At 39.2% G+C, this 26,702-nt stretch overlaps 1 protein-coding gene across 1 annotated transcript in view; it reads right to left on the bottom strand.

Moving 5' to 3' along the window:
- LOC140231681 (fibronectin-like) overlaps positions 1-26,702 on the bottom strand; it is a 51,228-nt gene that overhangs the window by 9,010 nt on the left and 15,516 nt on the right. The window contains exons 5-14 of the mRNA XM_072311835.1: positions 25,644-25,910; positions 23,823-24,083; positions 23,238-23,363; positions 18,574-18,819; positions 17,098-17,334; positions 12,651-12,905; positions 12,277-12,516; positions 8,540-8,685; positions 7,384-7,543; positions 6,813-6,935 (exon numbers count right to left, since the gene is read on the bottom strand). Coding sequence (XP_072167936.1) covers positions 6,813-6,935; positions 7,384-7,543; positions 8,540-8,685; positions 12,277-12,516; positions 12,651-12,905; positions 17,098-17,334; positions 18,574-18,819; positions 23,238-23,363; positions 23,823-24,083; positions 25,644-25,910 — 2,061 coding nt within the window. The remainder of the gene's footprint in view (positions 1-6,812; positions 6,936-7,383; positions 7,544-8,539; positions 8,686-12,276; positions 12,517-12,650; positions 12,906-17,097; positions 17,335-18,573; positions 18,820-23,237; positions 23,364-23,822; positions 24,084-25,643; positions 25,911-26,702) is intronic.

The raw sequence follows: 26,702 nt of genomic DNA, 5'->3' as shown, positions 1-26,702 counted from the left end.
ACTCATATGGTGTAATGAACGAGATCACAGGTTCGTACATGTCAAACAGACAGTAGAACACTTCCTCTTCAACCATGGACCACAAAAATTAAAGAATTCCCGGTTTTGTAAAGTTGGAAGTTACAAAAGCTGATATTACTGATCATTTTAATTGCTCTGTTCTGTTTCTATTTTTTTTTTCGGTGGAATTATGCTGTATTTTACCGTGTCATGTTATGAAGGTACAACGGGGAAAATGACCCCGAGGAAGTTTGTATAGAATTCCTTTGACAATTGTCATTTAAGATGTTAAGAAGTAACGACGGGAAGTGAGAAATTATTCTATTACGATGTTCTTTTTTTATCACAACATTATTCTTCTTGCTTCAATACTGCACAGCTGATATAAATCTGAAAGAGGAAACATTTCTAGTATTAACAATTTACATGTTTCACACAGAGTGCCCAAAAAATCCAGGAATGCAGAAACAGTTAAAGCTGTTGACTTGATCCACACAGATACCTCCGTTTAAAGGGATGGTACAGTATTGGTTGAGATGAGAATTGGGTTTTTAACTTTTTGCGAGATACCAAGAAAACACTTATGATATAGTACAGAACATACCGTTTTAGAGGAATTCAAAGTTTATTTGACGAAAATTGGGTTTGGAATGACTGAAACATCAAAAACAAAGTAAAACAAAGCGATCGTAATAAAGTGTGGGTCCCACATCTTATTAGAATCGCTCTTTTTTGATATCTCAGCCATTTCAAAACCAATTTTCACCAAGTAAACATTGAATTCCTCATAGAATTACATGCTCTTTCACATTTTATAAGAGGTTTCTCATTATCTCACCAAAGAATGTTAGAAACCTGAAATTAGGTCTCAGCCATAACTGTGCAATCCCTTTAAGCACTGGCTGGCAATGCAGTCATTTTCATCTGTCCGAAAAAAAAGACTTTGTCATATCAAACATGACTTGTGACAGGGAATACGGTAAAATTGTAATCCGACACCAATTCTAGTTTTAAACGAAAGCTGAAGACATAGTATAGAATCATAGATGGCAACCAGTATTGATTTGATATGAATGGGAAAGTGTTAGTAATGATGTTCGTGGTAATTATCAAGACAAAAGTGTTTTAATAACTTTAACTAAAAGAAGGAAAGTATATCGGGAACGTACTGAGGCAACCTTTCTCCGATAATATATCCATACATTGCATTGTTTTCTAGCCCTCAGTAGACACCTTAAGATATATATGCAAGGTTAATCAAAAAGCAACGACGCTCACTGAATGTGAAACTGACGTTGCCATTCAGCTCGGAAGCAATGTTTTCCGATTCCCTCAAATATTCTAAACTCCAATTATCCCATTCTATTCTTCACGTCTGCGTTTATTTTCCGTATTTTCCCCTCACAGTCATAAATTTAAATTGTTTTCCATTAATTAATTACATTTTTGTTGCTTCTCTGATATCATATCAAAATTAGGAACTACAAAATGATGCCGAGAGAGATTACTTACTCGTACGACATAACACGCCACTGAACCCAGGTAAACAAGTACAGATAAATGAACCCAACAGGTCTGTACAAGTTCCTCCATTTGCACAGGGGTTGCTAGCGCACTCGTTGATATCTGCAAAAGCAGAAAAGATGAGAAATTAAAACAATTAAAAAATTGCATTTCAAGTTGTATTTCAGTATAAGTTGTAAAAACCCCCAACATAATTTGATGAAATGAACAAGTTATGGATGTTTTCGCCTCTGTTTCTTTCTTTTTACCTAATGCCTTAATTCCGTCATGACGTTGTGTAGATTTGTTTGACAATTCACCTCTTTGAAATGTAATAATGCTTTTGAGCGATCATTACCAAAATGCCGCTTGCGTGGTTTTTGTGATCCCCAAATTAAAGAAGTGTCTTGAATCACCAAATGCAGATGTGAGTGATAACATGTATTAACTGAAAAATTGACAGAGGTCATTGATTTGTAATACTGGAAGATTAAATGACTGACTTCAGTGATGACTTTCATTAACAGACGTTTACCAATAAAAGCTTGCATTAATTGACATTTGAACTTAGCCTTCGTTTTCATGCTCTTTCATTATCTGTGTTCAACGAGAAGCACAAAAAGTTAACATATTTATCATTTACCGTCATGTAAATAAAAAATACATAAATATCTGAACGTATTTTATTTATCTATTTATCTATTCATTCATTTTTCCGTTACCGATAGAAACATAATCAATAGGCCTATCATTACAAAAGTTGGATGCATAAAATACATAACCATGTACAATATACAAAACCTATAAGTTTGCAGAATATCTAAAGTTTTTTTACATAGGTGACCCTGCACCACTAATCAACAAAAAGTCGCCAGACATGGGTTTGTAGTTAAAAGCAGATTCTGAAAGGGCAGACTCTAAGCATTAAAATGATGTATAGCTCAATTCAAATGGACTCTCTTAACTTATCTAATATTGAAATGAAAACATACACTCTGGAAAAGTGTGAACCAAGATAAGAGGCTCTGAAGTACAGGGTCTATTCAAGAGCTTAATATTTACAAAATCGTGCTAGCTGTGCGATGAATGGAACAAAAAAAAACAACAACCCCAAACCCCCCCCCCAAAAAAAAAAAAAAAAAAAAAAAAAAAAACAGGATCTAAACCTCTAGAGCAACAATGAAGAGATTATCAGATTAGGCTGAAATTAAATATGCTCTATTCACACATTCTGGCCACGATTACTGCTAACTTTCAAAGCAGTAGCATTGTCCCTTCAAAAGTTATTCCACTTGAGAGTGAAGAATGGGCGAAGGGTTATCAAGAAATGAAAAGGGAACTGTGGAATAGCCTGCCACCCCCAGTGCGAAATGTCCAGAGTAAGAATTTTCTACGCTTTTGAAATGGTGTTCTGGGTCATAACTGCTATCTTTTTTCCGTTGGATGCTGATTCATTTCACAACGAAGGGTAGTAGAAACAAGGAAAAGTAGAAATTACGCGGTGCGTAATATATGTCCCCGCCGGAAGTAGCATTTAGTAGCAAAATGTACAATATAGGTAAAAAGATCAAGGTCAAAGGTCAAAGAAGTCAAAGGTCAAAATTCTATGTAGAAGTTTTGAAGCCCTCACCTAGTGCCATCACATAAAGCAAACGGAATCGAAATCGGGTTAGAAATGGCGAAGGAGTAGCATTTTGTAGCCAATGTACAATATAGGTAAAAAATCAAGGTCAAAGGTCAAAGAAGTCAAAGGACAAAATTCTGTGTAGAAGTTTTGAAGCCCTCACCTAGTGCCATCACATAAAGCAAACGGAATCGAAATCAGGTTAGAAATGGCGAAGGAGTAGCATTTTGAAGCAAAATGTACAATACAGGTCAAAAATCAAGGTCAGAGGTCAAAGAAGTCAAAGGTCAAAATTCTGTGTAGAAGTTTTGAAGCCCTCACCAAGTGCCATCACTTAAAGCAAACGGAATTGAAATCGGGTTACAAATGGCGAAGGAGTAGCATTTTGTAGCAAAATGTACAATTTAGGTCAAAAATCAAGGTCAAAGGTCAAAGAAGTCAAAGGTCAAAATTCTGTGTAGAAGTTTTGAAGCCCTCACCTAGTGCCATCATATAAAGCAAACGGAATCGAAATCGGGTTAGAAATGGCGAAGGAGTAGCATTTTGTAGCCAATGTACAATATAGGCAAAAAATCAAGGTCAAAGGTCAAAGAAGTCAAAGGTCAAAATTCTGTGTAGAAGTTTTGAAGCCCTCACCTAGAGCCATCATATAAAGCAAACGGAATCAAAATCGGGTTAGAAATGGCGAAGGAGTAGCATTTTGAAGCAAAATGTACAATATAGGTCAAAGGTCAAGGTCAAAGGTCACAACTGAAATTCTTTATAGAAGTTTCAAAGCTCCCATGTAGTGCTATCATATAAAGCAAACAGAATCAAAATCGGGTTAGAAATGGCGAAGGAGTAGCATTTTGAACATTTTGATCACACACGGACGCACGGACGGACGCACGGACGCACGGACGGACACACGGACGCACGGACGCACGGACGCACGGACGGACACACGGACACACGGACACACGGACACACGGACACACACACGTACGGAGCCCGTTTCATAGTCCCCTGCTCGAACTCGTTCGGCGGGGACAAAAAGCAGATGCTGTTCAATATCGTAAGATGATTGATGTTGTTTATTATTGATTTTTGTTGTTAGAAATGAATGCTGAATTTTGAAGTATAGAATAGAATAATGTATAAGTGAATTAAGAGTTTAGTATAAATGATAGTTATTGATTTGGTATATTGATGGAAAAAAATTCAAAGGTTGTGTTATTCTTTTAGGCACGTATATTTTGATACATATATATTTATATTCATTATAGAAGGTCCATTCTTTTTTATAAACTCAGTCAATAAGTTAGATTTTTTCTTTTCACCCTGGTTGCAAACTGATACATTAGTCTCATTCCTTATTTTTCTCATTTTCATGAACAGTTCTGTTCTGTATGATGTACGATTTATTGTGTTATGTTAATGTTATTTGTTGTGATTGTTACCTTGCATGTATGTGTTTACAGGGCCCCCTGGAAAACAGTACTTGATTACTGACGGGGCCACCCTGTATAAATAAAACGAAACAATAATAATAATGGTAATAATAAAAGCACTGAAAAGGGGACAAACCTGATCTCACCACTCTACAAAAAAGAGGCTGTAGAAAAACTGCTGAAAATGCACTTTAACATTCATTTTGTGATCCCAAACGTAAGAATGATGGAGAAGAAAGGTAGCTCTTTCATATAATATGAAAAACCTGACATTAACTTGGTTGACCTGTTTCACCTTTTTGAGTCCTCATGTAAATCAAGGGGAGCGACTTTTTGTTCGTTTTGTGATGCACGGTCACTTAGACCCCTACATGTTTGTACATAATTTAGATATCTAAGTTATTTACATACTTGTTTCACAGTTGATGCCAATGGTGCCGAAGGGACAGTTGCACAAGTATGTAAGTACTAGGTCAAAGCAGGTTCCATTATTAAGGCATGGAGAGCTAGCGCATCCATCTATATAAATAACAAGAAAGACACTTTCGCAGTCATTGTGCTGGTGTAGGAAAGGTGATAGTAGTATCTGTAACGATTCCAATAATAACACTGCCAGTTTGACTGCATCTGTGCTTTTCCTCTGGACGTAGGCCTACGTCTTGGACTCTCAAGGACTGATTGGAAATGATATCACATGGCCTCAAACACGGCACACAAACAAACAAACAATCAAAATGAACAGCACAATGATGTAATCAGCAGGCTGATCATACATATTCCTCATGATTCATACTGGTGACGGCCATCTCGTCGCATTTTTCTTGCTGACAGTTATGGCAAGCTAAAAATGCCCCATAATTTGAAAAACTTAGTTGATCGAGTGGTACAGAGTAATTTTGTTTGGTGTTGTTGCTGTTGTTGTTTTTTCGAGAGAAACTCTGTTTATCAATAATGATTTTATCGAGTGAAAAGGTAAGATTGTCGTGGTAAATTCAGTTTTTCACTTTAAAACAAATCCCGAAAAATAACTTCCTTTAGCTGTTAACTGAGTCGACAATCAACTCAGCTTATCGCGTTTATGGGAGGGATAATTGGCTTGCCACAAACGGTTGTGACCTTGTACTGGCAAATCTATGAACCATAAAAATTACCTGACATTATCAATTGCAATGTTGAGAAAGGAGTTAATAACCCAGAAGATACAGTTTTCAATGTAAGGGTTCAAATGATGACATGACATTTTCTCCTTTGACAATAACTCCGGTCTTATTTTCTCTGAGGACTTGTAAAGTTTTGATAGGGTTTTAGTGTTAGTTTGATGTGAGGATTTGGATTAGGGTTATGGTTTGTTTGCGGCTAGAATTTATGTTTGACTAAACGTGCACATTATTCATGGAAGCAATTGTCTCAGGCGGGATAATTATCATGGAATCGATACAAACATAAACATGTTCATACATACGAATCACCAACATCTCTTAATGAATAATAATGCAGTAACTCTTCTAAGTTTGTACGACTGAATGTTTGGGAGTAAAAAGTCTTGAGGGATGTGCCTTCAGTGCTATCAACTCTCTAATGCTATCTCAGTCACACACGGCCGGGTCAGAAAACTGATTTGATCCGGTGAAAACGAGCGGTAATAGTCCCGGAATGAGGAGTAATATGCTACAGTCACACATGGCCGGATTTCGAACCAGGTTCATAAGGAACTAAAACAGTATTGACCCGGTTCGAGCAGCAGAGACCCGTATTCACCCTTATCGAACGGTATAAAAATCCTTAACTGAATCCTTTTCGACCCCTATCGACCCGTGTCAACCCGCTTTGAACCGTACCGATCCGGATGTAAACCTTGTCATCATCCGTTGCATGCAGTGTGATATATACGGCAAGGGTCCATACGGGTTTTACGCTGTGGGTTGCGCAGCGGGTCGATGCGTTTCGAACACGGTCAATTCTGATATCAATACGGAACTGAGATCCGTGAGAAAATTTTGAACATGAACAAAAATTGTTCACCGCCGTATCGTAGCTCCCGGAATCCATCATGAATTGACGCGGGTTACGATGCGGGTCAATGCGAGTCTATACGGATCGAACCGGATCGTTACGATTTTAATTCCTTATGGACCCAGTTCGAAATCCGGTCGTGTGTGACCGTAGCAAAAATTCAAATGAAAGGTTAAAAAAAGATCGTCATTAGAATCAATTTGCTGGTTATGGCCTGTCGTTTTTATTCTCCTTGAACTTACCCTGTGAAATCTCACAGTTTGTTCCGCTGAAGCCGGTTACACACTGACAGGTGTACAAGCCGCCTGGTAGCCCAAAGCACTGCCCGTTGTTCTGGCATGGACCGATGGCACACGGATTGGTTTCTGGGTAAAAAATGATTATGTCTTACCAATTATTTCATTTGCCTATCCGGAAAAAGTGTGATCCTATAGCAGTTATTGGACCTGAGTGAATATTGCTAGAAGCAAATATCTGATTAGCAAGTCTGCCATAATTACAAAAACAGTGAAAGAAGTGAAGAGAATGGAGTAGTTTATCACAAGGGACTTCAAATTTCATTCATCTTTTACAGCACTTTGTGAATGGACTCTCTTGACTATTCACTATGGATATGGCCCTGGTGTTCATGATTCTAAAAGTCACGATGGCCTATATGAAAATGCAAGAATTTTCAAAGATCAGTAACAATGAAGTTCTTCAGAACATCTGTCAACGGGAATCTGAGTAAAATTAATTAAACCAATCTTATGCAATGGACGAGAATACATGTATCATTAACATTGCAGTATATCACGTAGAATGGTTACTTACTTATATTGACGGCAATATCTGAATTGCCCTGCTGTAGGATTTCTGCCAAATCACTAAGGTTGTCAGAGGTTCCAGCGTATGACAAAAGGTCAACTACGTAATTTTCAATAAACCCAACTTCCGTGATCGAAAACGACAGCTGATTGGCTGGTACAATAACCTGTAGAAGGCATGAAACACAGCGCTCAAAATATTTACTCAGACGGCGAACTGCTGTTTTAATGGAATGACCTCATCAAGATTCAGTGAGTTCACAAGTCAAGCGGTAAATGTACTGAGATTATTTTCACTCCTTTGTGTTTCATTTTGAATACCACATTTCAATAACAATATTGAATATACACAATCAATCTGTCTCATTTTCATTTTTTTAAATTAAATTCATTCTTATATTTCTCAGAACGGCTTACATTGTAAAATGGTAGGAGCACTAATAATTGTACAATGTACTTGTCCAGTGCAAACGGACAAAAAATATTCATATACACATAACAGTCACAATGGCAATTGGTCAATATCGAAATTACAGTCGTACAAGTATATTAGGGGGAAACCTTGCACAGACCCTTGCCCCCTCTCCCTCTTTAAGAAGACAAGACAAAACAAAACAAAACAAATCAAACGTTTCGCGGCCCCAGTCACAGGAACACACACGCACACACACATTTATTATAAACAAACGAACAGTACGAAAATGAAATTACCTATAGCAGATGAAACTATACATATTGATGCCAGATATCACATCGAATTTTCCAAGGAGAGAGTCAGTCAAACAGACAAGAATCTATATCCTAAAATATTAGATAAATTTTATCAACGATCAATGATTGCAGTTGAGAAACAGTGGATTACGTAGCAGATAGACAGTTTCAATGTAATGATACATACAGCATTAGTATGCGAGCAATGATTACTTCATCAGATTTACTGATGTGCTGAGTGTCCTTGCAGGAAAATCAGCCGTCCAGAATCAATTGAGGCAAATGTAATGACCTACACGTACAAAACACGTCATTTTGAAGGTAAACATAGGGCTATTTGAATTGGCGACACTAAGAAATGTTGAAAATTCACTGACTTTCACTGCGTACTCAAGAGTTCCTGTGGTTTTATTTGTCCAACTTTTTAGTTTGTAGTCCCTGTGTTTGTCTACCTGGTTAAATGTTTCAGCTGGCTGTGTTTCCGGACCCCAGATAATCACATGACCGTCTACCCGTCCGTTTGCAGGGGGTTGCCACGACAAGAGAACCAAGTCGCTGTTTTGTTCGGCAAACTGCGCGTTTGTAGGAGGATCTGGTCCTGTGACGAATGTAGAGAAGGACTTTAATCATGCATACAAAGATGTTCGTTTCGTCTTCAAATAATGGTGTTCACACAGCCTGAAATCAACCCTGTGGAAATTCTTAGTGAAACGATCAAAAACTTTGACCGCATTGTTGGGGGGGGGGGGGATGTGCTCTGCAAAGTGGTGGAGGTATTGAGTTCCGTGATTTTTATTTTTTTTTAAGTTTTCATCTTTTTCAGTTTTTGGCATACTTTCATTCCTGGAATGATCGATATCAAAAGACCAATGTCATGTATTGTGTAATGTGTGAATTAATTTCTAAAGATATTTGCAAACAACGTAGGTAAAGAGGCATTCTCCTATACTTTCATCATATTTATAGTCATATCACATACAATATGCGCTTGAGGAGATAAGAAGTCTATTCTTCTGCATGCTTTATGTCTCATTACATTACACTACACGTTCATTATCATACTGATGTCCATTCACCTAATGCTAGAGTCACACACGGCCGACTCACAAAACGGATTTGATCCGAGTGAAAATGAGCCGGATTGGTCCCGGAATGGAGAGTGATTTATTCTAGATACAGTCACACGCGGCCAGATCTCGAACTGGGTCCATAAGGAATTGAAACCGTGTCGACCCGGTTCGAGCTTGATAAAAATCCGCTTTAAATCCTCAACTGAATCCTTCGACCCCTCTATCGACCCGTGTTAACCCGCTTCAACCCGTACGGACCCGGATGTAAACCTTATCATCAAAGCAATGCGGTATACGACAAGGGTCCATACGGTTTAACGCTGCTGGTTGCAGTTGGTCGATGCGAGTTAATGCGGTTCGAACCGGGTCAATTCGGATTTCAATACGGAATTGAAATCCGTGAGAAAATTTTGAACATGACCAAAAATTTTTCACCGCCATATCGTATCCCCCGGAATCCATCAGGAATTGACACGGGTTACGATGCAGGTCAATGCAGGTCTCTACGGCTCGAACCGGGTCGATACGCTTTTAATTCCTCATGGACCCAGACAAATCCGGCCGTTGTGTGACACTAGCATTAGTTTTCAACGTTCATGGCCACATTTCTGCTTTCTTTTTGTTTTTAAAGCATCGTTGCTTTTACCCTCCCTCTCCTCGCGCAAACACACCATACAATTACATGTATCACCAAATGCTGGTTTCTTTTATTCTTTACTTTTAACTTTTCACTTTTTTTTTGTACATAGACAAAGTCTGCTGGCGAGGCATATAAGAATCCTTGTTGGAGGGGCAGCGCCGCGGCGGCACGTTTGTTGTTTGTTATGCTACAGTCACACACGGCCGGGTCACAAAAACGGATATGATCCGGGTGAAAATGAGCCGGATTATTCCCGGAATGGAGGGTTATTTATGCTACAGTCACACACGGCCGGATTTCGAACCGGGTCCATAAGGAATGAACAGTATTGACTCGGTTCGAACCGTAGACACCCGTATCGAACCATATAAAAATCCGCTTTTAAATCCTTACCCGAATCCTTTTCGACCCCTATATTGACCCGTGCCAACCCGCTTCGACCCGTACCGACCACAGTGGTACCGACCCGTATTTTATCACAAGTTGCATGAAGGCAGTGCTGTATACGGCAAGGATCCATATGGGTTTACGCTCGGTGCCAGTCAATGCGGTTCGAACCGGGACTATTCCTATATTAATACGGAATTGAAATCCGGGAGAAAATTTTGAACATAACCAAAAATTTTCACCACCGTGGATCGTAGCCCCCGGTATCCATCAGGAATTGACACAGGTTACGATGCGCGTCAATCGATGCGGGTCTCTACAGCTCGAACCGGTTCGATACGTTTTAATTCCTTATGGACCTGGTTCGAAATCCGGCCGTGTGTGACTGTAGCATTAGGTTTTGTTGTTGCCGTTGTTGTTGTTGTTGTTGTTGTTGTTGTTGTTGTTGTTGTTGTTGTTGTTGTTGTTGTTGGGTTTTTTTTAAGGGAATGCTGGTCTATAAAGAGGGGTCAAACATCAATGGTGGTCCCTCACACTTCTACAAGAATCTCCCGGTTGAACCCTCGTAGAGTCATGGCTATCAATGACCCCATGTGTAGCCAGTTATATGACAAAACATCATACCACACATAAATTTCGCAATAAAACCTATAACATAAGGAGATATCACTATTTTTCTCACTTAACCATGACTGCAAACGGTTTAGTCTAGAAACATGTTTAATAGGATAACTATTGTTCACATTTCATATATTCAACAATACGTAACATTGATTTCACTGATTCAAATTTTTACATTGGTTGTTTTAATGACTATCTCACATTGTAGAAGTATTTTGAAGCACTTAAGCTGAGCTTTGTTTCATCTGCAAATGGTAAATAATGCCTTTTATCAATGATACGTCGACGATCAGATGATATTCTAATTGGCCAGCTTTGGCCACATAGTTTTCTGCTGAGTGATCATATTCTTGTCGTGCGTTACGGTGCACCAACATTTAAGTATGATGTTGTAAAACTCAAAGGCAAGAGTTCCTCATATCTATAAGCTTGGTATAGTTGTGCGCATTAGACAAAATGCCTCCAAAGATCCTCGTACAACGTGATGACGCACTGATTCCTGTAGGGACATCAGTTCATTAGCAAATGGCCAATTTCCCTCGCGGTCGATGAATGTTCTAGTTAAACCCGTTTTGAAATATTCTAGCTTGGATACGGATTTTGATAATTATTGTTAAAGTTATAGATTTGTGACCCACTTTATTGTCAAGTGTCTAGAGTCAAGCTAAGATTATCATCTCTTTCCCATGTATACAACACATAGAATTCGATTCTTATGACCTGTTCGGACAAATTAAGGCAATCGCTAATCACACATTGGGGAAGTGTTGATATTGCTTCGAATCATCTTCGTAAATGTTGCAACATACTATTGTGCATGAATCTGATAAATGCGCAATGTTTGGGTTTGACTGTGACTGGAAAATAAGACCACAAAAAGGACCAAGGAAACTCGACTGTTGACTGCTTGATCACTACAGTGTACTTTCGACATTCGAAAGAAATGTTGAACTTTTCTTCGGTGAACATCAAATTTAAGTTGGACGCTGAGAGTCAAAAATAAGATCTCAGCTAAAAATAATAAAAACGGGATAGCATGAACTATACGATGTTAAATGCGTTAGAGAGAATGATTTGGGGCAGTCCACGAACCTTTGTTACAGTCTCCAAAGATCATGTGATAATAAATAGGTTTGAAATAGATGAATAACTCCAATTCACGGCAAAAGTTACAGGCAGGTATGAAAAAAAAAAAGAATACATTCATCACTCATCACCATGATGTATACTCTGATCATTCAAGTGTGTGCCACACAATGTACCTTTTGTTATGAAGTAAATCCAAAATGAGTGCAGCTACTCGACAGAGCCAGTGTTATGTGTTTCTCAGATGTTAAATTCTGATGCGCTGTAATAATCACAAAATGCGTGTGTAACAATATTGTACAAGTTGTTTTACAGAAAAGACGGAAATATAAAGATATAATCTTACTAGTATAGGTGTTACGTGAAACTTGTTCTTCTCTCTGGCCTGTGAGTGTCACGCCTTGGATGCTGACTGCATACTGTGTGCCTGGCGTCAGGTTAACAGCATTCACCCATAAGTTTCCTCCATTTGCGACTGCGTTGTATGTTTGCCTCAACGTCCCTCCAACTTCACTGACGGTCACTTCATACAGTGGGTAGCCAAATTCGGCCCGGTCTTTCCACCCGATGTCAAAGCTCGTAGTTTGGAAGTTAGTAATGTTAGGCGTGAGATTGAAGAGTGTACCTGTGAAGTCGTATGAGGACAAATTTAATGCGAAGAAATCTGAAAGAAATTTCGTTTAATAGGGTGAGAGAACAAGGAAATAATTCATCTTAGTAAGGTAAACTAGGAGTATATTTGATGTGCCCTTCGCTTACTTGTAGTGGCAGTCACGGAGCCCACATCAACAGTTTCTGTCGTTCCAATGAGACCAACCACAGAGATTGTGTAAGTTGTTCCTGGCTGCAAATTATCGATCACTGCGTTCGGCTGGGTCGTTGTTATCGATGTTGGGGTCGTCTGACCAGAAGCCTGATAATCAACGCGGTAGGACGTAGCGCCATTTATAGGAGTCCAGTCGAGGCTTACTGTCTGTGCACTGGTGCCCAACACATTTACCACAGAATTCAGTTCTGTTAAAGAGAGAGAGGTTCACATACACTAAGATGAATAATTTCTAAAGAAGGAGGAACGCACACAAGTAATTGGCTGCCTTTCTTCTGAATATTACACGTACAAGCCATTTCGAAGGTCTGCCAATAAAACGTCAAATATTCTTTATCTTGATCGAAAAAGTAAGACCTGGCAATTTAAGAAAAAACAACATATTTTTCTTGTACTATTGTGACATTCACGAATATTTTCATTTCAGCTAATTTCATTTATTTTCCATTGTAAATAATACAAAGTCATTATAAAGTAACAATACTCGTTTGTACAAGCACGTAAAAAGGCATTTTCGGAAAGTACAATAAAGGACATAGAAATACGTATATGCTTATGAAATGTTCTTATGAACTTTTTTATAATGTATACATGTACAAACGTACACATATATGCACATTACATAGACATCATAATAATCATTTTAAAACTTCGTGAAATCAATTAGAATTGAAGTAGCACTTATATAACTGCCCAATTGTCGAAAATTTCAAAAGACTTCAACAAATCAATTGATAGATAAGAATGGTGATTTCATCTAATCGTGGAAGTATTATAGAGCCACTAAGTGGCACACAAATCACCCCTTCTGCCACGTAATGGCCTAAAATGAAGCCTCATAAGACCAGGAGAGGCTAAGTAACTCATTTACTCAATTAACCTCTCATCATACACAACTGCTAGAGAAAAGGTTTGAAAAAAAAAACACTTCAGGTAATAATGTGGCATATGAACATACATTTACACGTATTAAAAACATACAGGTACAGTGTATATCATTGATAGGGAAATATACAGTTGTATACATTTGTGCCACACTTATGCATTTGGATACATTTGTGCCACGCCTATGCATTTGGGTGCAGGTGCAACAGGTGCAACATCTTATGTCGTGGATGTAATTTTTGTTATTGGGTATAATGACTTCTGTGTTATTTATATACTGAATCAATGAATTATTATTGTGTGTTGTTTAATTATCCTTTGTGCTTCACTTTGGATGGTGTGCTTTATGTATGGGTTATTATGTATGCCACTTGATTCATGAAGAGTTTCCGTTTTATGGGCAATAAATAAAATGAAATGAAATGAAATGAAATGAAATGAAATGAAATGAAATGAAATGAATTAATATTTCGTTAGTTTCTTACATTTAAAGCACACATGTGTAGAAGTGATGAAAATGCCTTTGTGTACGACAGGAGAGTATCCTCTAATAGTGCTGATGATTATGACATGCACAAACTAAAATAATTAATCATATGAACAGGAACAGGAACAAAAGTTAAAATTAATAGATTTTTTTTACTTCATACCATATCCATGAAAATGGATAAAACCTTCAGTCTAAATATCTCTTTGAATAGCACATTGAGCTTTATATACAGACCTTCATTACACCCATTTATCAATGTTTACATGGGCGTCACGGGGGGGGGGGGGGTGCGTTGGGTGCGGACGCACCCCCCGACATCAACGCCGGACGCTAAATAATCATTCTTGGGTTTTTTTCTTTTTTACTTTTTTTCTTAATTTTGCATCAGTGACAACAAAATCGTGGGCAACAACAATTCTCATCCTGGGCTCTGTCAGCACTCATTTTATACATATCTACGAGTGTTCTACATCAGTGTTTACTATTTATCGACCGCACGGTACGGAGCACGCACACGTTTGCATGTACGTGTGCTACTTACAAGTATGTAGGGTCTATGTGCAGCACGTTACTTCTGACCAATCCATATTGATATGAATGCGAGCCCAAGTGCGAGCCTTAGCCTAATTAAAAAAAAAATGGAGGGGCAAGTATATCATTTTGCCCACCCCAAATAATTCCCGAGAGGAAGAGGTTTTCTTGCTTTTTTGCCAGAAAAAAGTTTACCCCCATAAAAACATTGGAAGGGCAAGCATATTTTAATTTAGCCCCCCCCCCCCATAAGAAATGATTAGTGAGATGAGATTTTCTTGCTTTTTTGACAGAAAAAAAAGTTGCCTCCATAAAAATGTTCGAGGGGTAAGCGCACCATATCTGCCCCACCTCTCATGATTATAACTCCCGAGATGAAAAGATATTCTTGCTTTTTTGTAAGAAATCTCTCCAATTATTTCACCCAAAGTGTGCACTAGATGGCAGGTTGCTGAATTTCAGTTCTAAGCATTGTGAAGCAAAGTCTTTCTCGTGTGGGAGGGGGATACCTCTTCCCACACCTTCCCCCGTTCGGTCTATTTTCCATGGACTTAATACACCTATAGATTGACAGATTTACAAATGTTTCATCGAAAGTGTGCACCAAATCTGTCACTTTACTTAATGAATAAAAAATGCATAAGTTCCGTCGTGGGGGAGGGGATATTATCTCCGTTCAATTGACAATCAACCCTTTCCCAATGGCGTAGCCGGGGGGGGGGGGGCGATGGGGCAGTCACCCCCCCCCCCCCCAAGATTTTGACCGGGGATTTGGAAGGCGGAAAAAATATAATAGAATATGGGAGAGGTATCTTACCACCCTCCCATTGCCTTGTCCCTTCTAATACTGATCGAGTACACTATGGGGAATGACAATTTCCGGATTTTCCACGAAAGGTATGCTTCAGATCGCTTTATCTAAATTCTAAAAACTCAAAACTCCGTCGAGCGGGAGGGGGTATCTCCCTCCCACATCCTCCCCCTAAGCTCTACCTCACTATACTTTGTACATACACAGAGATTATGCACACTCGGAATAAGAGCCATTAACATTTCACCGAACACCAATTTTTAACAATTATTTTTGGGAGGGGGCTGCAAATTCAAGTACAGTTGTATTGCACCAAAAGTTTGCACCAGATCGCTGAATTTCAGGTCTGAAAATACAAAATCATCTTCGTTTGGGAGGAGAAATGCCTCTTATGTACACTCTCGTGTGCATGCTTTTTTCTGTTTGATTGCTTAACAGACAGCGTTCGTAATATTCAGTGTAAGAATTAATACAAGAAGTTTATTCAATTACACCATTTCATAGGCAAATTGTTTAATAATGATTTACATCAAAATTTACTGCTATTTTAGTGGGACTGTTTCAAGTCGATAAAACACGCAAAAACCAGCATCAAATTGCAACATTTACAACATCAAAATGCAATAAGTTCTCACTGTGGGAGGGGGACAACCCCCTCCCACGCCCTAAACCCTCGATCGCTCCGCTTTCTCGGGCTCGGTCGCGTTCATGACATCACCAAGAATTAATACAAGAAGTTTATTTAAATGATAGTATTCTATAGGCAAATTGTTCATCAACAATTACATCAAAATGTACTGCTACCTTAAGGTAACAGTACATTTTGATGTAAATTATCTTTACAAGTGGGACTGTTTCAAGTCGATAAAACATGCAAAAACCTGGATCAAACTGCACCATTTACAACATCAAAATACAAAAAGTTCTCACCGTGGGAGGGGGCAACCCCCTCCCACACCCTCCCCTTGCTCACTCCGCTCGCTCTTGCTTGGTCGCGTTCGTAATATTCAATGTAAATATTAAAACAGGAAGTTTATTTGGATGATACTATTTTATAGGCAAATTGTTCAATAATATCAACATCAAAATATACTGCTACCTTAAACAAGTGGGACTGTTTCAAGTCAATAAAACTAGCAAAAACATGCATCAAATTGCACTATTTACAACATCAAAATGCAAAAAGTTCTCACCGTGGGAGGGGGGACAACCTCCTCCCACACCCTCCCCCCCCCCCCCCTTGCTCGCTCCGTTCGCTCGGGCTCGGTCGCTTCTAACAGCGTGCCCTTTCCCCGCTTGGTTTCCCTAAAAAACCCTGAAAGTCTGGGGATCGAGAGCTTCCTGAATTCCAAATGTCTGCCAAAAAAAATCTCGTTACATTTAGTGTCAAAACGCACCCCCACCCCCTTGAAAAAAAAGCTGGTGACGCCCCTGGTTTATGATATTACGAGATGTAACATCCTACATTCTGACGCTCATTCACAAATTCCTACAAGCGTTACGTCATGTACATGTGTGTACACACTGACCCTTTGCCGAGAATTAGAACCTTACTTCTGAGCTTAATGACAAAGGCCTATATAATATGTCAGCATTGATGCTTTGTCTGGTAATTCCATTCAATAGCGCTCAACAGCCATACACGCCTCTCCATTGAACCTACCTGTTTGTACTGTTGCCGTTCCTACGTTTACCGGACCTGGAGCATTGGCGAAAACGTTCACTTGGTACTGGTTCCGTGGTGTCAAACCTGTCACTGTGATAAAATTGTCGGTGGTGGCCAGCTGCCGAGAGCCTTCTGGACCCGACACAATGATCAGATACACGATGTTGTTCGGTATGGCTGTCCAGTTCAGAGTGGCGGTCGTAGGAGTTTGAGAAATGACTTCAAGCACTGGAACTGTTTTAACCAAAACATGTTGCGTTATACGGTCATTACCAGACAGGTGGCTTAATTTACGTTTACAGCGTTAACCCTAAGTTCCGTTAATAAGCAAAGGAAATAAGGTTTGTTATCCCGAAGGTTCGTTGATATGAGAAGGGAAAAGGGTTCCTTATTTCGAAAGTTTTTTATTTTGATTGTTCACTTTTCCGCAAAGCTGAAATGTGTTCTTCCTAAGGTTCTTTAAGCAGAAAATGAAAAGGCTCCTTATTCCGAAGGTTCGTTAATAGTATAAGAAAGAATAAAGATTCGTTATTCCGAGGTTTGATAATGAGAAAATGTAAGAAGACTTGGTATTCCGAGAACGAAACAAGGAATTACGAACCTTCAGAATAACGCCACAAATGTTCGGAATAACAAATCTTTTTGTCATTTTCAGATTAAAGAACATCTAATTAGAGGGAATTTGTATGTTTCGGAACAACGAACCTTCTAAATACCGAAAATCCTCCTTATTTCACTCATGTTGACAGTTAGAGTGAGACAGCTGAAAAAAAAGAGAACAACAAAACAAAGCAAAACACTCGTAAGAATTCGCAAACAGTTGAATACAGTGTCGCTAACATTTTTTTTTTTTATTCGCCACTGCTATCCAACAAGTAACCATATGGTTCTTATATAAAATTGACCCATTAAGAGAAATTTGTCATATAGAAAGTTCATGAAGCTTTTGACATCTCCATCATGTAATTGCTACAAAAGCTTTATATATCGACTAAAGTCTGTCCTCTGCAACAACCACTCTCTTTGCATATGTTGGGCATTCGCTGCTCATTCGCTCTGTCCGCTCAGCATCCGTTGAATGGACTGTACGCATTCGCTTTCATTCGTTACTTTATCCACTCGTAACACGGTTAGCATATGCTCATCATTCGTTAGGCGAACGTTCGAAAACCACATTTTGCTTGCGAATTCGAGCGGATTCGAGCGTATCTGGACTTTGCCAAATTTTGCCCATCCGCTAGGCATTCGCTGATTTATAAGTGTGACATGGCCTTTACGTGCATATTGTGAAAATGTATAATCATTAATGACTCAACACGATAAATGTGGTTGTCTAGTTTACTCACATGTTTTGTTTTTTGTTTTTTTTTAATAATATGTCAGCCAACTTTGGGTTGTCACATGTACGTTTTGCTCAAGGGAGATGTTGGTTGAATGAAAATATACTCCTGCCTCGTGATTCAAGAGACTTACGTGTTGTAGCAGTAGCAGAGCCGACATCCATGCGATTAGTAAGAGGGCCGCCTTGTACGGTGAAAGTGTAAGTACTGCCCGGGGTCAAGTTGGTGATGGTTGCACTCTCTGTTGTTGACGGGACTGTGGCGCTGGTCACCCCGTCTGTGTAGGTGATTGTGTAGAACGCAGTGCCTGCTATTTGATCCCACACCAATACAGCCGTGTCCGACGTAATGTTTTGAATAGCCACCGATGTTTGACGTTCTTGTGACAGAGCGATCATCAGAAAAATAACGAGAAGTGGATCGATTGCATTATTACAATCATGACTAAATTTGTCCCTGATCTTGCATTTGATACCAGCAGAGAACCCCCCCCCCCACACACACACACATTTTGGCGTGAATAGTTTATCCGCATACAAAGTCATAATTAAATACTGCTGCATTTTGTGAAGAAAACAGGATTCTATTTCACATGACTGACAGGAAGAACTATAGTCTATGTCATACATGTGTGTGTGTGTGTGTGTGTGTGTGTGTGTGTGTGTATTTGTGCAATAACAAGTATGTGCATGTGTGCAAATTCCTAAAATGTATAATTCGCCTGATAAACAGATAAACCACGAATGTCGTCTTTTCATATTTCTCGATACGGTCATGACAATGAAAATCATGGTGTGGCGAACAGACATTTCGCACTTTGTTCGACAAGATATCTACAATGTATTTCACTTGAGTTCACCGGAGTTTGTGGAACGGAGATGAAAACTACTGCCGTTTTCCTTTTCTTTCTGTTTCTAGCGCGAAACATGTTAACGTCTCTCTTATTTTTAGCTTACACTCAAGATACACTGTACATCAGTTTACTCGCTCCTGAGAATATGGATATAAACGACTCATATCGCCATGCCATTTCAAACCTAATTCTCCTCAGTCGTGAAAGTTCGCTTGTTTGAATTTTCTTCACCGAGTGAATTATGAAAGATCACAGTCCGATGAATCCATTTGTGTTGGTCGAAAACCAGGTCTTAGAGTTCTAGACGTACCGGTATCAGGCATGATCCGATTATAGGCAAGATTGTCCGACATTTGAATCTAGCTCAGCGCTTAAGGCCCAATTCCACTGACCATCGGAGGCTCATCTGATCCCCAAATGCCAAAAATTCGGCGTTCCGCTGAGTTCCGGTGAAATCTGAGCCGACAAGCGGTATTTATGGTTCCTGTTTCCTAGCAAATAAAAAAAAAAAAAGAGAAAGAGAGAGAGAGAGAGAGAGATCTGACTTTGATCGGGGTAGTCGGATCGAAGTCTGGTAGCCGCCTGATATCTGTTATCTGTTCATCTGATTATGATTATAGAGGAGGATCTGACGCTGACACAACACTTCTAACAATCGCAGGACACCAGTTCAACTAATCGTTCATATATCGAATGACAATCAGACTGAGACCAGATACTCGGCTGATTTGCGCCAAAACCGTTAATTGTGTATGTAAGTGGGTTAAACAGACTCCAAACCAGTACACCTCCTGACGATAGTGTAAGTGAAATGCCAATTCCATGTATCTCTGAAGTCTTTAGATTAAAAAGAAACAAAAACAATCCAAACAATTTCATTTTTCATTTCATTTCATTTATTTCATTTCCAACAACATTTTCATACACAAAATAACACAACATCAATGCAATGTAGTAACAAAGAAAAATACGTGGAGTTGACAATACTACGCATCACAAAAGCAAAGTGAACAATGAAAATTGAATTGAAACTAAAGTTGCAGGAAATGGAGGAGACATGCTAAAAAGCAAGCTTGTATTTTGCAGTCTCCTCGTGGACAAAAAGACTAAATAACATCAAAAAATACAATATTTGTATTATAAACAGATACCTATATTATTATTCTTTATTCTAGTTTCGTAAACTCCACTGTACTTCCCAGCGCATAAGGGGTGACATGGACCAGAGTAGTATATCCTCCGGAGCCGTAGGCCTGTATAGGTGTGGAAGTGTTTGAGTACGATCTTGTCCACCGGCACTTAGATTTGTAGTGGCGCAGGAGAGTCTGTTTGTTTGTTTGTTTGTTTATTTATTCACCATAAAATCACAAAAATAACAATGATACAATTCAACTGGGATATATAACTGAAGAAAAACGGATGGATTGCCCTGCTCAGCTCGGCCTTCATGGCCGTGCTGGTCTTCCGAGGAGTCTGCAGTCTCTTAAAGGAAATATCCAGTCCAAATATGAGTTAGTCTGATAAGAAGAAGTAAAATATTTCGAGTTAAACGGTAAGATTTTGATCGAAATCGGATGAAAACTAAGGAAGTTACATGGCATTTTGAAGTTTCGCTAATTTTTGAGGAAACAGTTCTTGAATGGTCAATATGAATATGCAAATGGCAAAGTGAACATATGTCATCCCCTCACAACTTGTCATAGGTGTACATAAAATGTTGAAATTTTCAGTTTTTCATTCAAACACAATTATGCCCGAGGCTCAAATTCTGATATATCTAAGTGACCACAATATTCTGAAGTTATTCAACCAGGAATAACATGTTTGAGACTTCAATGACGCAAACATTGAATTTTCGTCATTTTTTGTACACGATCAATGTAAATTTGGGAGGTTATGACATGGTCAGCTCACTCATTTGCATATTCATTTCCACTGTACGAGAACTGTTTGGCAGAAATTTCGTAACTTCCTTATTTTTCATCCAATTTCAGTCAAATGTTTACCTTTGAACTCGCAAAATTGTACTCTTTCTTATCAGACAAACTTATTTTTGGACTGGATTTCCTTTTTAAAGAAGAATGTAATTCAAACGTATGCATGGATTAAGTAAATGCAGCAATATTAGTAGAGAACGTTAGTGAAATGATTTGGAGGAAAATCGTTCCATCACTTGAAAAGTTCTGAATCTTCAGGTTTCGGTGCTGTTAACGCAGGATGAGAAGTCTGCAACATTTTGTGACGTCGCCTATGGAAACCGAAGTAAAAAAAAAACTAAAACTAAATAAAATTAACTTATTTACCTCACAAAGAAAGGCAGACGCGGGGGGGGGGGGGGGAGGGGAATAATTTTTCTCTTATCATATGTTAGCAACAAGTCCAGGGAATGTGAACTTTTCACAAAATAAAATCAATTTTGTGGAATTGGTTATATTGTTTTCCATAATTATACTTGACGTCACAAAATGCTGTAGTCCTCTTATCCATGAGTAGCGGTAGTAGCGGCACCGAAACAATTTAAAACTTGTGAACGGATCGTCCGATTTTCCTCAAGCTTTCTCTGATGTGTTCAGCTAATATTGCTACATTCATTCAATCTATATTTCTATTATATTTGTATTTGTATGTCATTTCGTATTAGAACACAGAAGGGGACTTGTCGACTCCCAATCTTCACGATCAGGATGTAGCTAACAGTTTTTGCCAAGGCGCCCGTGTTGGCTGACTGTGGGATCACCCTCCTTTTATAGACCGTTGGCAAACGGATGTCACTAGGTTTGTACGACGAGTGTACGATGAGTGTCGGGTGACAGTTGAATTGATAAACTTTTAACCTTTCGATCTCACAACAGGTATAGTAATCGAACGGTGCAGAATATCGTTTACCCTCTGATGAGTGTTGCATTGGGCTGGGCGACTCTCGAACACGTCGGGCAGACCGCAGATTGGAATCAGATGAGCGTCTGATGACGGTTAATTATCGGACACTCCAGAGATTGTTGCCGGAAGTCAGCCAGACACGCCCGATACCTGCGCAATACAATCTGACACACAACAGACTGACTTGACACTCATCCGACACTAATTCGACTTGCGATCGGGAAAGGCGTCCGATGACGATCAAAGCCCTGAGATTAGTTCCTTCATCGGACGATCTTGCCTCATCGGAACACACCCGACATCTATGACACTGACCCGATAGTCTACCAACACAAGTCGGATTCATCAGACTGTGATCCGATACACTTCGATGAGTGACTGAAAGCAACAAACCTTGCTTCCGACGATTGACCGATGAGAGAAAAAAAAAAAAACCTCTGTGGAATGGTGGTATCAGTTCGCCATTTGTCGAAAGTGTCGAACTCAATAGTGAGCGATCATCCAAGAATTACCTCCCCCCCCCCACCCCACAATCAGATGAATCGGACGCTTCGGATGAAAGCTTCCGTCAGATATATCGGGCGGTTACCAGGTCTTTCACCCGATAACCCATATCAATGTCGAATCTTTACCGCAGGGCCCCTATAATATGCTTCTCGGCTCAGATTTCTTCGGAACGCTGAAAGTTATGCATTTAGGGGATCAGATGAGCCTCCATATTGTCAGCAGAAGGAGGCATTAGCCAGATTAATCATTTCAATAATATGAAATAAGCAAGGCCTGTGCGGTTTTGATTTTTGTTTTTGTTTCTTATTTTTGTTTTCTTTTTTCTACCAGTTCATGAGTTTTATGAAGGGATAAGAAATTATTGCTTTGTGAAAATATCACACAAAGCAGTTGCAGTTGTCGCATACCTCTACGAAGCCCACGGGTAACAGGTGTTTCCGCGCAAGCATGATAGAATTATAACCTTTACATGGGTGGGATGGGGTAGTTTTTGTTTGTCTGCTGTTATCTATTAATCAGATTCAGCCTCCTTATTTCAAATAATTCCCCTTTCTTACCAGTAGTGGCAGTGTCTGTGCCAACCTCCAACTGGGAGCCATCATTTCTGAAAGCCACAACTCTGACGCTATACGTCGTCCCGGGGATGAGGTTAGGGATAATGATTGAGTTCGTTCCGTCAGACACTAGTGAAGCCCGTGAGTTATCAGAAGTGTACGTGATCTGATCAGGGAGGTGAGAACACCTCCATGCTTATACTTTGGTTTACGAAATAAACTAGTTTTTTAATGTATGTGTATGTGTGCGTGTGTGTGTGGGGGGGGGGGGTCATAATGAAAAAAAAACCTTCGTATCAGGATATAACCATGTTCTAATATTCTACGAACTTTAAGAATTGCATACTTTTCCCTGATAAAAGTGACGTAATAAGGCAGTATATATGTAAACGATTCGCCGCTTTTGTCGTCAAAACTCTTTTGCTTCATCATTGCAGTATCTTGCTCCTGAGCTTAAAATAGGAGCGGTTTGATTAATAAAGTTTCCCTCTCTTTATCACTTTTTTTTTCAAGGTAATTACAATGTATAGCACAAAGGTACTCGATCAGGCTAGATTTGACTCCGCCAATACCCCTGCATGAACTCACTCGTTCTAGCCGAGTCGGACCCAGCCACACTTGAGCCCGAAGCATTGACGGCCTCCACCACAGCTGTGTAGAGGGTATCTGGTGTGAGACCCTGAAAAACCACGGAAGACTGGTCAGCAGCCACCGTTTGAGTATGTTCCTGCGTCCCGTCTTCACTGAACAATTGCACCCGATAGGACTGGACACCAGCAATAGGAACAGTCCACAAGACTTCCATTTTCCGTGCTGTTACCGCTCCGATGCTTACACCAGCCAAAGCACCTTAGATACGACAAGAAAATAATTGAAAAGTGAAACTCTTTTTAACGCTTCTTGTCAAAAGTGAGTTTGAACGAAGAATTGCGCAAAGAATACAGTGAATATTTAGGGCTATACCATCAAATTGATTTGAATGATGTTAAAGTGTATGCTGGTTTACAGGCAGACAGATTGAAAATTGAAAGAGAGTAAACAAGTATCCACATATTTCCTTTAAGAACCTCGAACATCTTACCCAAAGTAACTGGAGTAAACGGAGCAAAGGGGCTTCTGAAAGGTTCGATGTTAGTTAAAACAGAAAATAAATAAGAAGCTCCTGGAGTCAATCCCTGTAGTAGGACACTGCTAGTATCCTGGGGTCGAACAATCTCAATTGCATCGTTGGACCCGGCAATAGAATAGGCAATGACGTAATCAATGAAATAGTTGTTTGGTGGAGATGGAGGGTCCCATCTGAAGAGGAGGGATGTGAAACCCGGAAGCTGGTACACACGTATGTTTTCAGGTGGTTTTGGTGCTGGAGGTAAAAGTGAAAGAAAGGAATAGCAGATATTATTTATATTCCCTTACACATACCATACACGACATACAGAGCCCATTACATGTGATGCTCCGCAAAGAAGTAATCATAGAGGGACGCATCTCATTACTCATGGCAAGTTCACCTGCATATACAAAAGGTCTAAGATGATGCAACAATATTGTAGATCACATCAGTGAAAATTTGAGGAAAAACAGACAATCTGTTCAACAGTTATGAATTTTTGAAGTTTTAATGCCGCCGTAGCTAAATGAGAAGACTACAACAGCTTGTGATGTCATTATGCGTAGAACGGTATAAAGAAAATACAAAGAAAACTAACGATATTTTCACATAGTTTGCATAATAAGAGAGCACCTGACTTGCCTCCTTCAGAAGGCAGGGTGAACAATATTACCCTTAACATATGTCAGTATAAAGTCGAGTGTAAGTGTACTTTTTTTCCAAAAATAAAAATGAAATTCTGTGAAATTCTGTGAAACTCTCCTTATGTATACCTCATAATATCGTTCTACGCATGGGACAGCTTACATTGTAGCAATCTTCTCATCAAGCAGTCACTGGCAGTGGCTTCACAGAAACTTCAAAAATACATTGCTTTTGAACTATTTGTCCGATTTTCCTCAAATTTACACTAAAGTTTTCTACTGATATTGCTGCAGTTTCTCAACCCGCATGTACGATGGAAAAATTGTCCTGTAGATATTAAAATCACTATCGTTGCTTGTTGTTGGAAATCCTTAACGAGTCAAATAGTAAATGACATTGAAATCTCTTCGAGAAAAAAAAAATCTTGGTTATAATCTTGAAAGAAATGTATATAACGGAGTTAGGGAAAACAACTGCATAATTATTTACATTATCATTAGTTAAGATAATCACACCTGCTTCTGTATTGCATTGAATGGCGCAAAAGGGCAAATTGATTCAATTATGTCCAGGTTGATTTCCTCAACACGAAATAATTATTTTTATTTTAACTATATTCATAGATAAAATATACATCTCGGTTCTGTACTCACATGTGAATGTAGTTTGTCTAGCAAAGCTATTTGTTGCTCCGCCAATGACAGTGTTGAAGTCAATGGTGTACTGGGTCCCCGGTGTGAGTCCTTCGAAAGAGTGCTCCATGTTCGGCTGAGGTGTCCGACTCGTCGGTCCTCTCACCACCTGCCCGTTGGCGTCCAACAGCGAGATGATGTAGGAGGTAATAGGAAGAGACGCGTTGTGCTCCCAGACCATATTGATGAATGTTGTGTTGTAGAAGTCTATTGTTATCAACGTACTCGCTGCAAAGGAATACACAAATTCCGGATACAACAAAATAAAATCAAAGGCAAAATATTATCAGCTACATATTCTTTATACACTTTATCGGTTCTCACGAAATTTCGATATCACGGAAGAAAACGTCTGGTCCAAAGTATTGTCCAATCTTCAAGGTACATTTTACAAGGCTTAGCTGCAAATATGAATTTGTTAACAAACACATATACACACAGACACACACACACGCGCGCGCATATCGAACTTTACTAGTCTCACACAGCTCAGACATACACTTTTTCTTCCTCGGGTTCTCGGTTAAATCTTTATGCACATGGAAATATAAACTTTTACGGGAAACTAAATGTAACACTAAGGTTATAATATCTGCCCTATCCATTCTATAGTAACTCTCTTAGATTCATAGGCTACAAATTAAAGGGTGTGTACAGTTCTGGTCGAGGTGAGGATTTAGCTCTTAACTTTTTTGCGAGATATTCAGAAACCACTCCATGAGATGTCAGAAAGCATGCAATTCTAAGGGGTTTCAAAAGTTTATTTGATGAAAAGCGGTTTTGAAATGGCTGAGATATCCAAAAACAAGATGAAACAAATCTTAATAAAAGGCGTGGCATGTAGCCTTTTATTATTATCACTTTTTGATATCTCAGCCATTTGAAAACCAATTTTCATCAAATAAATGTTGAATCCTTTTGAAAATTACATGTTCCTTCATATTGAGGTTTCTCATTATCTCACTTCAGAATGTTCAAAACATGAATCCACTGAGCTGACTCCACTTCACAATGCACCGT

The sequence above is a fragment of the Diadema setosum genome, chromosome 8 (assembly GCF_964275005.1).
Source record: "Diadema setosum chromosome 8, eeDiaSeto1, whole genome shotgun sequence".
NCBI classification, from domain to species: domain Eukaryota; kingdom Metazoa; phylum Echinodermata; class Echinoidea; order Diadematoida; family Diadematidae; genus Diadema; species Diadema setosum.
Note: the sequence above shows the minus strand (reverse complement) of the source record. Positions and strands in the feature narration are given on the sequence as shown.